At 45.3% G+C, this 14,276-nt stretch overlaps 1 protein-coding gene across 2 annotated transcripts in view; it reads left to right on the forward strand.

Annotated features, from left to right (window-relative positions):
• CABLES2 (Cdk5 and Abl enzyme substrate 2) overlaps positions 1-14,276 on the forward strand; it is a 143,990-nt gene that overhangs the window by 108,488 nt on the left and 21,226 nt on the right. For both annotated transcript variants that reach the window (XM_086932848.1, XM_086932849.1), the window contains 3 exons: positions 2,826-2,988; positions 7,997-8,100; positions 8,428-8,534. In XM_086932848.1, coding sequence (XP_086788974.1) covers positions 2,826-2,988; positions 7,997-8,100; positions 8,428-8,534 — 374 coding nt within the window. The remainder of the gene's footprint in view (positions 1-2,825; positions 2,989-7,996; positions 8,101-8,427; positions 8,535-14,276) is intronic.

Consider the following 14,276-nt stretch of genomic DNA (forward strand, 5'->3'; position numbering starts at 1 on the left):
GTGTGTACACATTTTTATACTGGAACCACTGTCAATAGTGCAGTCCGAGCTTACATTTCCCTCGAGCGCTCAACCTAATAATAAAGGCTTTGCATTAATGAGGCATAGATACAAGTTTGAACTGCATTAACATATGGATCTAATATTGCCTGAACTCCAGGCTATGCCCTTCTCTGATCCATAATGTGGTACTGTAAACTGGCAGCCGAAGGGTTTGTGCTACAGTGGGGTTGGGCCTACTTGTCCCAGGGACAAAATAAGCATGAAAATGTGTTGTCTTGGATCCCAAACAATATGTCCTGGGCGTTTGGCTATAGGAATTCCACACCCCTGTTTGAGAAAGGCAGTTTTGCCCTAGAGGGGCACACACAAAATGATGCTTGTGCCCCACGCTAGAGGCCATTGTCACAACCATCAACTGCCACATTCTCTGGGATTAGAGTGCAGTAGCAACTGCCACTCAAAACCGTACACTTTCAGAGACCAAATAGCATTGAAGCTCAGCTTTGATGACTACAAAATCAACAAAGCGCATCTCCAGTGAGGGTGCGTGCTTGTTAATCTCCACTGAAAAACTGGGCTGTCCAGAACTGTAGAAGGACAGGGTGTGGCACAGCTTCACAAACTTTCCCAACTAGACATTCACCCCAACTCTTTTGAGGACATTTTTTATTACCCTTCTTCAGTCTTTCACTAAGCTTGCTTTACAATACCAATCAAATTGGTTGCCTTTTAAGTCTTGCTAGGAGAGAACCTCAGAGTTCTCTGTCCACCGTTCCGGTGACAAATTGTTCTTTGAAGGGCCTTAAAGTGTCCCTCCAATTGCATCATTCTCCATGTGAGTTAACCCGAGGTCTTTTGAGCCTGTGGTTTTCTAGCCCTCTGCATATTTCATAATAGCTCTTAGCTCTTAGCTCATCGATTGACGCCAGTGAGATGCAGGCATTGTTCTCTAAAATCATACATGTTTTCTACTGAATGAAGGTGACTTTAAGAACACATCAATCTTTCCATCTAAAGCTATTTTCTCATTTCTATGTAAACCAAACCATCTCTTTACCCACCTTCTTTCTGAATCTATTCTCCATCGCAGAGACCAAATAGTTGTTTTAACCTTGTTCTGCCTCTGCTGGTATGACAACATCTAGACAATCCATAGCTAGGTATTAGCGTTCACAATCAAAAGACTTTATGGTGGGGTCAATACCCATTCCACAATCGGAAATGCAGCTACCATAGTCCTTCTAATGGATATTCTGTACTTGCCAGGCTTTGTCTGGATTCTAGCACACAAGTGCGAAAAACAATGTGTGGAATGCTTGAACTAATCTGCTGCTGGTAATTACTCTGGGCAACTTTTCGTCTTTTTTTTACTCACTGCATAAGTTACTTGTGGCATTGTAGTTGTAGCTGGACTGTTCTTTTTATGACAAGACTAGACCAATCTACTTAACTGGATTGCATCCCACAGTAATTGCCCCTGGATGAGACCTACTATGGCATTTTCAATAAGGCATTCAAGTGGGTCAAGCATCCTGGCATAATCTTTTTGGTTATATTTTCCCTTATACGTTCTCCCACTAAGCTTACTTCTTCTTGCTGTTCTCTCAAATATTTATGAATATTTACGAAGATTGCTTTCAGGTAAATTAAATGTTACTTGTAATCTCTTTCCATTTATTGGACTCCTCGTTGAGTTCATGGCACCTTGCATTCCCCACCCCATCCATGCATACTATGGCATTGGATGAAAATAAGAATCCACTCCAATTGCTGCCACAATGAGCTCCGTCGTTTTGAAGTGCAGCTGCTGGCTTTCTTCAAATTGTGATGTTCGCTTCTTTCCTTTCCCCTCCTTGAATGTAAAATCTGTCAAAGAAATGTGTCTTGCATGATGAACTTGGTAGGATGTGTCCGGGAACGACCTTTAAGAGTAACCGCTTCAAAACCCTGATTGGTTCTTGGATGGGGCACCCTGGTTGTTTGTTCCCCTCACTGCAGCACGATGGATGAAGCATAAAACACAAGAACAAAGGTCTGACTGTTGTAGTCGCAACTATGGGAAGAGGCGTGGCGGCAGGAGGGGGTTGGTTTAGTCGCAACTATGGGAAGAGGCGTGGCGGCAGGAGGGGGTTGGTTTAGTCGCAACTATGGGAAGAGGCGTGGCGGCAGGAGGGGGTTGGTTTAGTCGCAACTATGGGAAGAGGCGTGGCGGCAGGAGGGGGTTGGTTTAGTCGCAACTATGGGAAGAGGCGTGGCGGCAGGAGGGGGTTGGTTTAGTCGCAACTATGGGAAGAGGCGTGGCGGCAGGAGGGTGTTGGTTTAGTCGCAACTATGGGAAGAGGCGTGGCGGCAGGAGGGGGTTAGTTTAGTCGCAACTATGGGAAGAGGCGTGGCGGCAGGAGGGGGTTGGTTTAGTCGCAACTATGGGAAGAGGCGTGGCGGCAGGAGGGGGTTGGTTTAGTCGCAACTATGGGAAGAGGCGTGGCGGCAGGAGGGGGTTGGTTTAGTCGCAACTATGGGAAGAGGCGTGGCGGCAGGAGGGGGTTGGTTTAGTCGCAACTATGGGAAGAGGCGTGGCGGCAGGAGGGGGTTGGTTTAGTCGCAACTATGGGAAGAGGCGTGGCGGCAGGAGGGGGTTAGTTTAGTCGCAACTATGGGAAGAGGCGTGGCGGCAGGAGGGGGTTGGTTCTAGCACGCTCTAAATATCTTAATGGTACTCACATTTTCATGAATAGAAGGCTTTCCAATTGAACACCCAACTATAAAAGATTAGAAAAAAATTGTCTGACAAAATATTGAATTATTTTTCTCTTTTCCCTCAGGTGGTTTCTTATGCTCGGTTCTTGCATCCAACAAACGCCCTTGTTAGTCAGAAAACGGAACCTTTGACAACCGTGAACCATAACCGTAGTAGTGTGGTGGACTCTGCAAAACGTAACTTTAGCACTCCAAGATTTAGTGCTGTCTCTCCGGGAGCCGAAATTGGTAAGGGACAACTCTCAAAAACTAGGTTTTTGCAAGGTATAAACGTGTTAGACTGATCTGTCTGCTATGTTTTCCTGTTAATGTTTTTTTATACCTGTGTTTTACTGACGTATGGCCCACTCCTCTTGCAGTGTGTGTCACAACAGCATGCCATACCATACCATGGCTTCCGTAATGTAAATTAATTACATTAATAAATATGATTAACCAGTGTAATATCATTAGATTTATGCTGATCACAATTCATGCATCCTAGTCTCTCGAGCTGTGTTTCTCAGTAAAGAGTCCTAAAATGGGCATGACAAAAGGCGCTCCAGTGCAGGCGAATATGGATATTGTTGAGCCATACAGTCTACTTAAGAGGTTGAACCATGGTCTACAAATCTGACTGTATATCTCTGATCCCCTCAGAAGCTGCTAGGTAACTGTTTCATGTATTGCTAGATGTCGAAGATGACTTGTCTGATGTGTATTAGTTGAGCCCCGGTAGACTTGTAAATTGGCTAAGCTTTCCAGACATTCACTTTGGGGAAGCTCTCCCCTCTTATCGGATGTAGCCCATCCTTGCGTGCCTTATGTTCATTAGGATTAAGCTCCTCAACTGGCTTGTTGCTATATTACTTTCGACCTCAAGGCTGACTCCTTGACCAAGATGTACAATGCATCAGTCGATGCAAATATCAGATTAGTGTTGAAACGCAGCTCCTGATGACCATTAGTGCATATATTCTTGTTGAAAATCCTTTGTGTGTCCTGCTCCTTTCACTCTCCGTGGCAGCTGACTGCGTGTTAAGACTGGTGGGGCGATCAGGCGAACTCTCCGGGGATGCCTTTAGGAGTAACCCCAAAGCTCTGTCATGGTCCATTATAAACCGTGTTTATAACGGGCCACAATTAAAAGCTCTGGAATTGAGGCGAAACGCAGTGCAAGTTTCTCACACTAGTGTAAAACAAAATAAAACAATATATTAAATGAAATAAAAAATAAATACCTACTCCTCTCTGGTCCGGTATTCCGCTCCTAAGAGGCGGCAAGGGGTCTCTGAGCCCACTCCCCCATACCAATCCAGGCTCTGCTCTCATGCTGTTAACCAGTATGAGCAAAGGGCCAGGATTGGTTGGAGTGGTCTGGTGCAATCCTCCTACCGGCACTGAAGGCCTGTGCCTGCTCTCCACCCAAGTGTGTAAGACAGCTCAGATTAGAGGGGTTTAAAGTGCGCATGTCAGACTGGCCGTCTCAAGACAGCCAGCCAAAGTGACATACGCACTTTAAACTTTTAAAGTGCAGCACTACTCCTTCCCTACTGCCAGTCAGCCATAATGTCCCCATCCCAACTCTTGACCCGGACTGGCGGCTGTAGTGAAAAACAAACCTGTAATAAAATAATTTTATTACCACTTTATTTTCAGGTTTGCTCCACTTGATCTGATTGGTTAGTTTGGCAGTTATCAAGTGACAATATAGTCTCCCTCCTTGACACCTACAGCCTTGCTCCAGCCATTCGCACTTTACCAGCCACAAAAATCAAGACTATTATCACTCACCCTATCAGGACATCCCACTCTAGCACCAGCTTTATTCATACATTGAAACTTACTCAAGTTCCCATCTTGCATACATCCTTGACTACCTTCAAAACAATCGTGAAATGTGTGTTACTAATTTGCCGCACTGCCTTGAAACACAAGGCTGACATAGCTGTTCTCATTCTTAACCAGAACCTAGACATCCTCATGCTCACTGAAACCTGGTTGAATGAACCCTCTACTCCCATTCTGGACATTCCAGTCCCCCGCCCCCTCCACTCCACCCACCACCCAGTCATGCCATCATTAGACTAGACCACCCAGGAGGCGGTCTAGCCTGCATATACAGATCCTCAGTCTGAAACAATGGCACACTGTATCTCTGCCCTCCTGTGAATACCTCCGGATCGACATCACCACTAAGAACCCAAGATGCTCCCTCCACACGTTTTAATCAATCCCAGAGATAACCACATTGAACAGATCATGGAGATTATCTCTTCCAACAATGTAGAGCAGAACAATCCGATTTTCTTAGGTGATTTTTAATATTCACTGGAACAATGCCAATGACCCTCTCGTTAACTGTTTCAAGTCTTTCCTCCAGGATCTCAACCTTATCCAAGCCGCAATAGACCGCCCACTCCAAAGTAGCCACAGTGGACATAATCATTGCAAAGAAGAACACCATTCAACTAGAATCTATTCTTCCTTGTGATTGGACTGACCACCACTGCATCACCTTCTTTATCAAAGAAAAAGGCAACCACTTCTAAAGGCCAATCAACAAAAGCCAAGCACTGGGTCCGAGACACATACAGTATCAACCCTCAAACTATATCGACTCTTGATAATGCCATCCTCCTCTGCCCTCCCCATGAACGACGTCCATGACCTCACTGATCACTACTTCACCTCCATGTCCAATGGTTGCCCTTGTCCAATGGTTTCCCTTGCCTCTAAAAAAAACTAGAAGATTCAAGCCTTGGTTTAACTCGAACCTCAATGAAGAACGCCGACACCTCTGACTCTCAAAGAGCAAGGAGACATACCTCCTCCCTGGCCGACCTCAAACTCCTACTCCAAATACGCAATGCCTACAGTAGACACGTCAGGAACTCCAAAGTGACTCATCACAAATCATTTGGATACTTCAACTAATCGACCCCCCAAAAGAACTGTTCGAAATGATCAAAAAACGATCGACCCGTAAAACCAATCCTACCTTCTCATTTAACACAACACTGCCAAACAGTGAAACCTTTGCCTCCATTTTTGCTGAGAAAATTTTGCAAATCACCAACATCAATAATGCTATCAAACATCTGCCATGCCCCTACTCCCTTCCCCACCAGATCATGAAGCTTACCTGGGATTACCCCCATCTCACCCAAAAATAATTCCTCCTGGTCTAGCTTCAAAACCCTCAATGAAATTGGCACCTTTAAATCTATTATCCTCCTAAAACTCTCCAAACACTTCAACAATCCCCTACCCCCCAATTTCCTAAATGAGTCCACTATCCTATTCCACTATGGACTAGGATAATACCTCACTCACCCAGGGCTCCTTACCAGAGTGCCATTAAAATAAAGTGGCCTGGTTACCCCTCGTCCAAAAAAGCCCAATTCTGACCCAAACAACTACCGCCTCATCTCAAACATCCTACTCGAGCTAAACTCTTAGAAAAATGTGTGCACCTTCAGCTTCACAATCACATTGAACAATTCCATCTCCTCGCCCTTTGTCAATCTGGTTTACGATCGGGTCTGGGCACCGAAACTACTATGGTCCACATTACCGACGATGCCTTGCGCACACTCAACCAGAACGAATCTTGCTCCCTCATCACTAACCCAAAGAATAGTCCCCAACTCATTCAAAAGTCATTCCGTTGCAAAAGAAACTGGGGTCAGACTCCAAAACCTAAATACCTTTCAGCCTGTTACAGGCCAACTTTTACTAGCTAATGTGTAAGAAGGCTATGTCTTGCTTGGCTTAAGAACTTACTAAAGGTAAACAACCTTCCGGGCCTGCACTTCTGAGCCCAGTTCAAGACAAAAAGAGCCACACTAAAGCTATCAATGACATCTTTCACATTTTGCCAAGGAGGGTAGAAGATCATGCAGTCTTATCTTCCTAGATATGTCATCAGCATACAACACATTGAACTGATTGCCTCCTGACAATCCACAGGGATAGGATGGGCATTAAAGCGTAGTGTTCAAATAGTTAACTTCATTTTTGGAAAATGCCATCCAACATATCAAGATGTATAACCGTTTCTCGAACAAAACAACTCTGTGCCAAAGCATTCCTCAAGACTCAGTAAGATCACACTCTGTTAAGCATTTACATGAAACCATTTGCACACATTCTAAGCCAATGCAACAAAAACTACCACTTTTATGCAAGGGGTACACAATAGCTACAAAAAAAATACCTGCATGGCTCAAAGAAAAAAGATTCTTCTGAACACCCTCCAAACAGTGATCAGTCTGAGATTCTACCAAGAACAACACTTGAACCCACACATCTGTGTGCACAACTCTCTACGTATTATTTCAAGGCAGAATTGACTAATTATTGCATTGAAACCTGCCTGCTAGAATCCTCACTGAAGCATTTCTGGCTCTTGCATATTTTTAAAGCAATGCAAGGAAAGGGAAGGAAAAAACTGGCCACTAGATAAAGATCCAGTTTCCCTCCTAAAGAATGTTCCTCTTCCTGATTCCCCTGATTGTGTACACAGTGTGAAAGAAAATCCCAAGTCTCTTTACCTGGACTACATACGTCCACCACTGTGAGTGCTGTATTGTCACTGCTAGGCAGTCACGGCAGGCCTTTATGGCAATCTCCTGAGCTATCACTTCTTTCCTAACCAGGGGCTAGAAGCACCGATTTTAGTTGGCAAGGAAAGATCATATATATATATTTGCTTCAGCCATCTTATTATCCCCTCTAAAGATGTGGTGGGTTTATCTGCTAGGGAATACGAAGACTAATATTTAAATGCAACTTTCTTCATGCTTGCATCTGTAAGGCCTAAATAAAGTTTATGCCCAACATAATTTTCCAAAGTATTGTTTTCGCTGAAATCTCCACTCTGCTTCTCTGGACTCAAAAGGAGAAGGGTTAATAGACTTCCATCAACACAAAGGTTTGGAACTCATATGCAGCACTTCTCTGTTACTTCTGGGGGCGATACAGAGTCACAATTGAGTCACACAGCGCCACCTGTCGAGAGGCAGGAGCATTGCTGTAAAATTTACATTCCTGCGGTTAGAGTAACTGTAAAGAGTGTTACCACAAGTAAGTAACCTGTTCTTCCCTTGCTGTTTTTAAATTAACATTTTGTTGCATGAAACCACATTTTTCAAGGTAACCGTTCCAATTTACACATGCAATATGAAAACTATTACTTCTGTCATTTTGAGTTAATTTTCATCCTTTTTGATCTCTTCTGTATTTGTTATGCTAGGAAACGATGCTGGAGAGGTGACTGAATATGATCCCAACCTCTTGGACGATCCCCAGTGGCCCTTTGGAAAACATAAACGTGTTCTCATCTTCGCTTCATACATGGTAATATCCTTTTAAGTATATCCCTATGTATGGTGGGTGTAAGTCGAGGTGAACGGAGGGCTAGTAAATATGTTACGAGTAGGTAATATTGTGACAACTTTAATACTTTGAGTTCCCCATCTGATCACCAATTTTTCCACCAAAGTTGCTTTTCATGTCCATGAATAGGATGTGCTTAATATCACGTTATATGGAGACACGGTCCCCAGTCTTTCACATTCACCGAATTGAAACGAAGTGTTTAACCCATGTGCAAAGAAAATCATGTTTCCACACTTGTGTTGTCTTTAGTACTATGGTTAATTAAAATATTTCTCTATCAATTAGACCACTGTTATAGAATATGTGAAGCCGTCCGAGCTGAAGAAGAACATGAACGAGACTTTCAAGGAGAAGTTCCCTCATATCAAGCTGACCCTAAGCAAAATTAGAAGGTATATGCCAGAGCCTATTCAGACACACATTCTGTCTATTCACCTGTGAGTTTGCCTTGTATGTGATGCAAAGCGAGTTTGCCCCTTTGTGAAAAGATGGCTACTCAACTTATGGGCAGGGCTGCCTAAATGTTAGTAAATTCCAATACCAGGAACCTCACTCTGTTCTAATCACAAATTGCTACAACTTCCAGAGTGATCACTCGCCCCTAGTAATAATTTGCAGGATTCTGAAGCATTTTGCAAGCTGTCTGCTCTCATCCTGGCTCATTTAGTGTCCGAATATTGTTCTGATTGGGTAGTTTGCCTGGTACACCATAAAGACTAAACTGGTGTCAGAGGCACAAAAGGTATAATATATATTTGTTTTCAGACCTTTCTGAAGATTGCCTTTAGTGGAACTCCTGTGTAGAGCTCCCCGAATTGGGTCCTCCAATCTAGAATGGTCTTTCACCAAAGACAGAAAAAAATGTTTTCCCTGAATTGTGGTCCCCGTGTGAAAGCATAAGGAGAGCAACCCGGCCAAAGGAACTCCACTTATGCAGTTCCACAAGGCTGAACAGAAGAAGACCTATTAGGAAAGTCAACAACAGACTTTTTCCAACCAGGTCTTGTTTTCTGTATGTCTGGGCCACCTTCCCTTTTGTGGCACCTGCATCCTTTGGACAGGGCCAGTGATGCATATATTAGTTTTATGTTCAAAGACCAAACAAATACAAGTCTCTAGACAAGAACCTGTAGATCTTGAGTGCGAATCCTGCTTGTTTTCATCCATTCCCAAAAAGAGAATCTCCTCCTGTGAAAGGAGTTGAATGGCCTCTCTAGGAAAAATATTTGCAAAACAGCTGGCACTGTGACAAATTCTGAAGGCCTGCTTGGCTGCTGTGGCCATGAGGTCTGGCATTCCAGTTTGCAGACATTCTTCCTAGAGATCGCTGGGAGGATTTGCCAGTGGTCAGAAAACAGTGAAAGATCTCCACTCGTGGGATGACCTCTGCAAAAGACTTGACACGGTTGTTACCTAATGGAGTGGCCCTGTTCTTGCTCCTTACCCCAAAGAAAATGCAGCATATTTCATTCTCAGGAAACTTACATTGTATGTCTCATGCAGCTAATGAAATCTGTGAATGAAAAATTGACAGTGGAATAAAGAAGTGAAGAGGGTGTTTTCCAAGACAATAATTGAAGATGTGAGATGCTTTTTGTTTGAAGTTTCAAAAACCCTGCTAGCAACAGAACCAGCATCATCAACAAACACTAGAGGTCAGCATTCGAGCAACAAAGGTAGAAACACGGAGCGGCAGAGCAAATGACTAGGGCATTAAAAGGCCGTAGCAACCACCAGATAATGCCTCATGCATTTGCTGCACAAGGGGGAGAAGCCTAACCAACTACCGTCCAGCAATACAATGTTCACAAAAGACACATGGTTGCTAAATACTGTTCTGTTTGACCATAAAAAGGACACATGGTCCTGCCCAGGAGGAAAATCTTTCAAAACTGTAATGGGTGGGTTAAAGTTTCTAAAACTACAGAACAGGCGTATGGTCATCTTATTTTTGGTTAATAGAAATTGTTGAAGGCAAGTCTCTTGGCCTTTATTAATTCAAAGGCGTCATGCAAATAGAAAAAATAAGAGCAATGCAAGGTACTGTTTCTGCATCAAATGTCCAACATGTACAGTGGAAGGCTCTGGAATGTTGTTGCAGATATGAGCATACCTACATCTGTTTCACTGTTGTCTGAAAGTACAGGCTCATTTTTCACTTCAATATCAATAGGTGTAAGAAATTACCTTCTCTTTGCATGGTTGCCCCCACTTTTTGCCACATTGCTGATGTACTTTCACTGAATGTGCCATGGGTTTCTGCCAAAGAGGTACCCAGGGCCTATGTTCTTTCCCTAAACTACATTAAAAAAAAAAAGTTGGCACTCTTTGGCCACATGTCAATCCCATGTAAATGGTGCCACATGTGCCAAGGGCACTGTGGCCAGGACTGCAGCACTTATTGTACCACCCTTAGAGGCCCTGTACCTTTACTCACACTCACTCACACTCACTCAGCGGTTTGTTTTGGTGCAGATCAAAGTGAAGAGTCGAAATGGCTGTGTGCCATGCCTACAACCCACTGCCCTGCCATATATCAGCCACCCCTCTAGCTGGGTGCACTATACCAGTGGCGAGGGCACAGGTGCATGAGCCCTGTACCCCTACAGTGTCTACTTCTTAGACATTGTTATTGCAGTAATGCCATTAAGAGTATATGGTACTGGGTGTTTGTCTTTACGAAAACCGCACAATAATGGCTTTACTAAAAACTGGGAAGTTTGGCATCAAACTTCCCAGCACATTAAACCCACACCGAGGCCAGTGTTGGATTTAATGACAAATGCACACCCTGAAAAACAGCCTAACACTAGTGTCCTTGCTGAATGGCTGCTCGCCAGCTGCCACCACCAGACATGTTTCTGGACCCCTGAAGCCTGCTGCTCTCTGGGGGGCTAAAACAATGCACATCATGGGATGAGGTGCCAAGCCTCCCCAGGGTGGGCAGGGTCCACGAAGGGGAAGCTTCAAAGGCTTGCCGCCTTTGTGATCTAGCCCAGCCCTTTGCTGCTTCCAGCAACTGGCTATCACCAGTTCTGACCCCCACTTTGGGCATGAGAATCAGTGGTAAAACCAAGTGATGAAGGGAGGGGTGCCCACCTTTGCCAACTCTCAGTCCCCGCCATCTTGCTGATGGGGGATCCAGCCAACCAGAGAAAGGCATATGCTCCTTCCCACTGGAGGGTGGCATAATAGGGGTTGTACCCACCCCAAGGAAGGTACCCACTGACTTCAACCTTTACTTACCTGAAACACCCCTAAATCTAGTATTTAGGGGCACCTCTGAACCTTGCCTCCTCAGACAAGACTCAATCAAGAAGAAAAGAAGAAGGCCCAAAGAAACTGTGCTGAAACTAAAAGGTGGAGAACAGCCACTGACTTGGCCCCAGCCCTACCACCCTGTCCCCACCTCGAACCTGCAACTGCAAAAGCCCGGCGTGTCCTGCAGCCAGCAGCCTCAAGAACCTGAGGGACCTGCCCTGCCTACAAGACTTTGTCTCCCGTGAGCACCGTATTTGCTCACCAACAGACTGTGGCCCCATACAAAACCATGAGTCTGCACCCGATGCCTACGGCCCAAGTTCGAGTGGCCCAACACCATGAGGAGGTCTCCACGGTGATCCTGACCTGAGATCTGGTGATCTCTGACCTGCCTCGAATCTCCAAGCAAAGCCTCCAGCCCCTTTGTGGAGGATCCCCTGACCGTGACCAGAGCTGGTAAGAAAATCCAACTCCTAAAGACACCTCTGCACCCAACGTCCCACAACCTTGGGTGGCCCAATCAACTGTGTCCCAGCATTCCAACTTACCTCTCCAACTGATGGTCACCTCCAGAAGATCTTCGTCCCTGAGCCTGAAGCCTTTGTTGCAACTGGAGAATCTCCATTGAAAACAGGGCACCGACTCCAAAACAGCACAATGCACCCAGCCGCCACTGCGTGTGTACTTTGGGTGCTATTTCAGATTCCCCTTTGCCCTGAGCCTAACACCAGGAACTTTGTTCCCACAACCTTGTGGCCTGCTCGTGAGCAGCCACCAACCGGAGGCCCCCTATCCCCCATTGGATAACATTGGGTCTCAGCACTCTGCACACAGCCGCCCTAGTCCTGCTGAGGGTGTTTCAGGAGTGCATCCTTGACCCTGGGGGAACTCTGGTTCTAACCCAAGAATTCAAACTCCTACAAGTAACTACTTGCCTGTAAACCGATAACTCACTTCCTCCCATAGGATTGCATTGACTGCTTTTCTTGAAAATTGTTCCAAGTGTGGAGTTGGTTTGTATGAAACACTGAAAAACTGCAAATGTACAGAAACTGTTTTACTTACCTTTTCTCTAGGAAATGTCCCATTGCGATATCTAGGCGTATCACATTGAGTAGAAAAAGTAACTTAAAAGGTAATCTGAAAAGTAACGTACAAATTAATTTGTGAAGTAACTGAAAAGCAATTTCGAGTTATTGACTTACCTCTAATTCAATCAACTGCATTTGAACCAGGCCCCCAACCGAAGACCAGATTCTTGGACTCCCTTTTGGCCCCATGAATCCATAGAGACCTCTAGTCTGGTTACCGTTGGCGGTACTGCCCTTGGTGCCGTGTGTGCCTTCCAAACCTCCTTCTAGTTCAGCTCAGATTCTGAACTTGTCAACCGGTGCCATGATCTGTGCTGGTCCCAGCTGCGTCGACACCAGCGGATGTCAATCCCATGGCTCTATCCAACTCTAAACTGAATCCCTCTCATCCTCTGCCGAAGATGTGCTCAAGCTTAGTACCTACATGGCTGGTCCCATAGAACAGTGCTCCACAACTCTTGATTTGATCAGACCTAACCTGAATTTTGGGATGATGGGACTAGTCTCACACTCTCCTCTGGTCCTTCCACACAAGGGTCTGCCTGCCGTCACCATGGGAGACAGCCTAATTCTTAATCTACAGTTGCCTTCTGTCAAGGTGAAGACAAATATACTCCCAGAGGTATGCTCTGGCGAAAAGGCTGACTCGGCTCTGGAGCATTTTAAAGAGAGTAGGGCCACTGCATGCTTCCTATCTCTCTCGTGATTCTAGAGCAGGGGTCTCCAAACCGGTCCTGGAGGGCCGGATCCATGCCAGATTTTTGGGATATCCCCATTGAGATACATGAAGTAATTTTAAAAATCTGGCATGGATCCGGCCCTCCAGGACCGGTTTGGAGACCCCTGTTCTAGAGGCAACATACCCTACTATTTCTCCCCTTTCAAATCCTCGCTAGTGGTATCACCCTCACACAGTGTTGAGGCCCACCATCCCAACCACACCAGTCCTTTTTGGGTCAGATTAGTGTAGCCACCAAACCATGTCCAGGTCCACCAGGACAACCGACCTCCCAGTGTGGCCCTTCCGCACCACCCTACAAGTAGATTTAGTTTGCGCTTAACATTGCAGAATCACCCTGTTGGAGGCAGATCAATAATTATTTACACATGTGGAAATCAGTAACATCAAGCAGATGGGTCCTGCAGATAGTCCAATCGGGCTAAGCCCTTCCAATCCTTTTCATCTCACCGCCTCTTCCACCATTCAGAGCAGCTTTTGGAGAAGCCATAGTGAGAGTTCGGGCCTCAGATCAGAGCTGGGTCTTACACTCGTTATTTCCTAGGGCTGAAAAAGAAGGAAGCATTTGTCCTATCCTAGATGTAGACCTCTTAATTTCTTCCTGCAGAAGGACAATTTCAAGATGCTCATGCAGTCTGAGTAGACTGGTACATTTCACCTGCAGGATGCCTATTTCTTCATGACTGTCTTTCTGATCCACAGGCCCTATCTGCAGTTCAAGGTTGGCCAAAAGCCTTTTCTGATTGCGGTACTCCCATTTGTGAACATATGACTGGCACTGGTGAGTCCAAAGGTGATTGTGGTGGTTGCAGCATACATTCAGAGGTCAGGGGTACCAGTCTTTCCGTACCTCAGCGACTAGCTGCTAAAGGCAAGCTTGCCATAGTCAATCATAGACCACCTTCAGGTGATGCTGAACTTCCTAACATCTCTGGGGTTCACTATTATCTTGCTGAAGTCACACCTGACTCCTTAATGGAGCCTCCTTTTCATCGGGGCCTGCCCTGGATACAGTACGCTTTTGGGCCCTCCCTCTGAACCGA

The sequence above is a fragment of the Lissotriton vulgaris genome, chromosome 7 (genome assembly GCF_964263255.1).
Source record: "Lissotriton vulgaris chromosome 7, aLisVul1.2, whole genome shotgun sequence".
Taxonomy (NCBI): Eukaryota; Metazoa; Chordata; class Amphibia; order Caudata; family Salamandridae; genus Lissotriton; species Lissotriton vulgaris.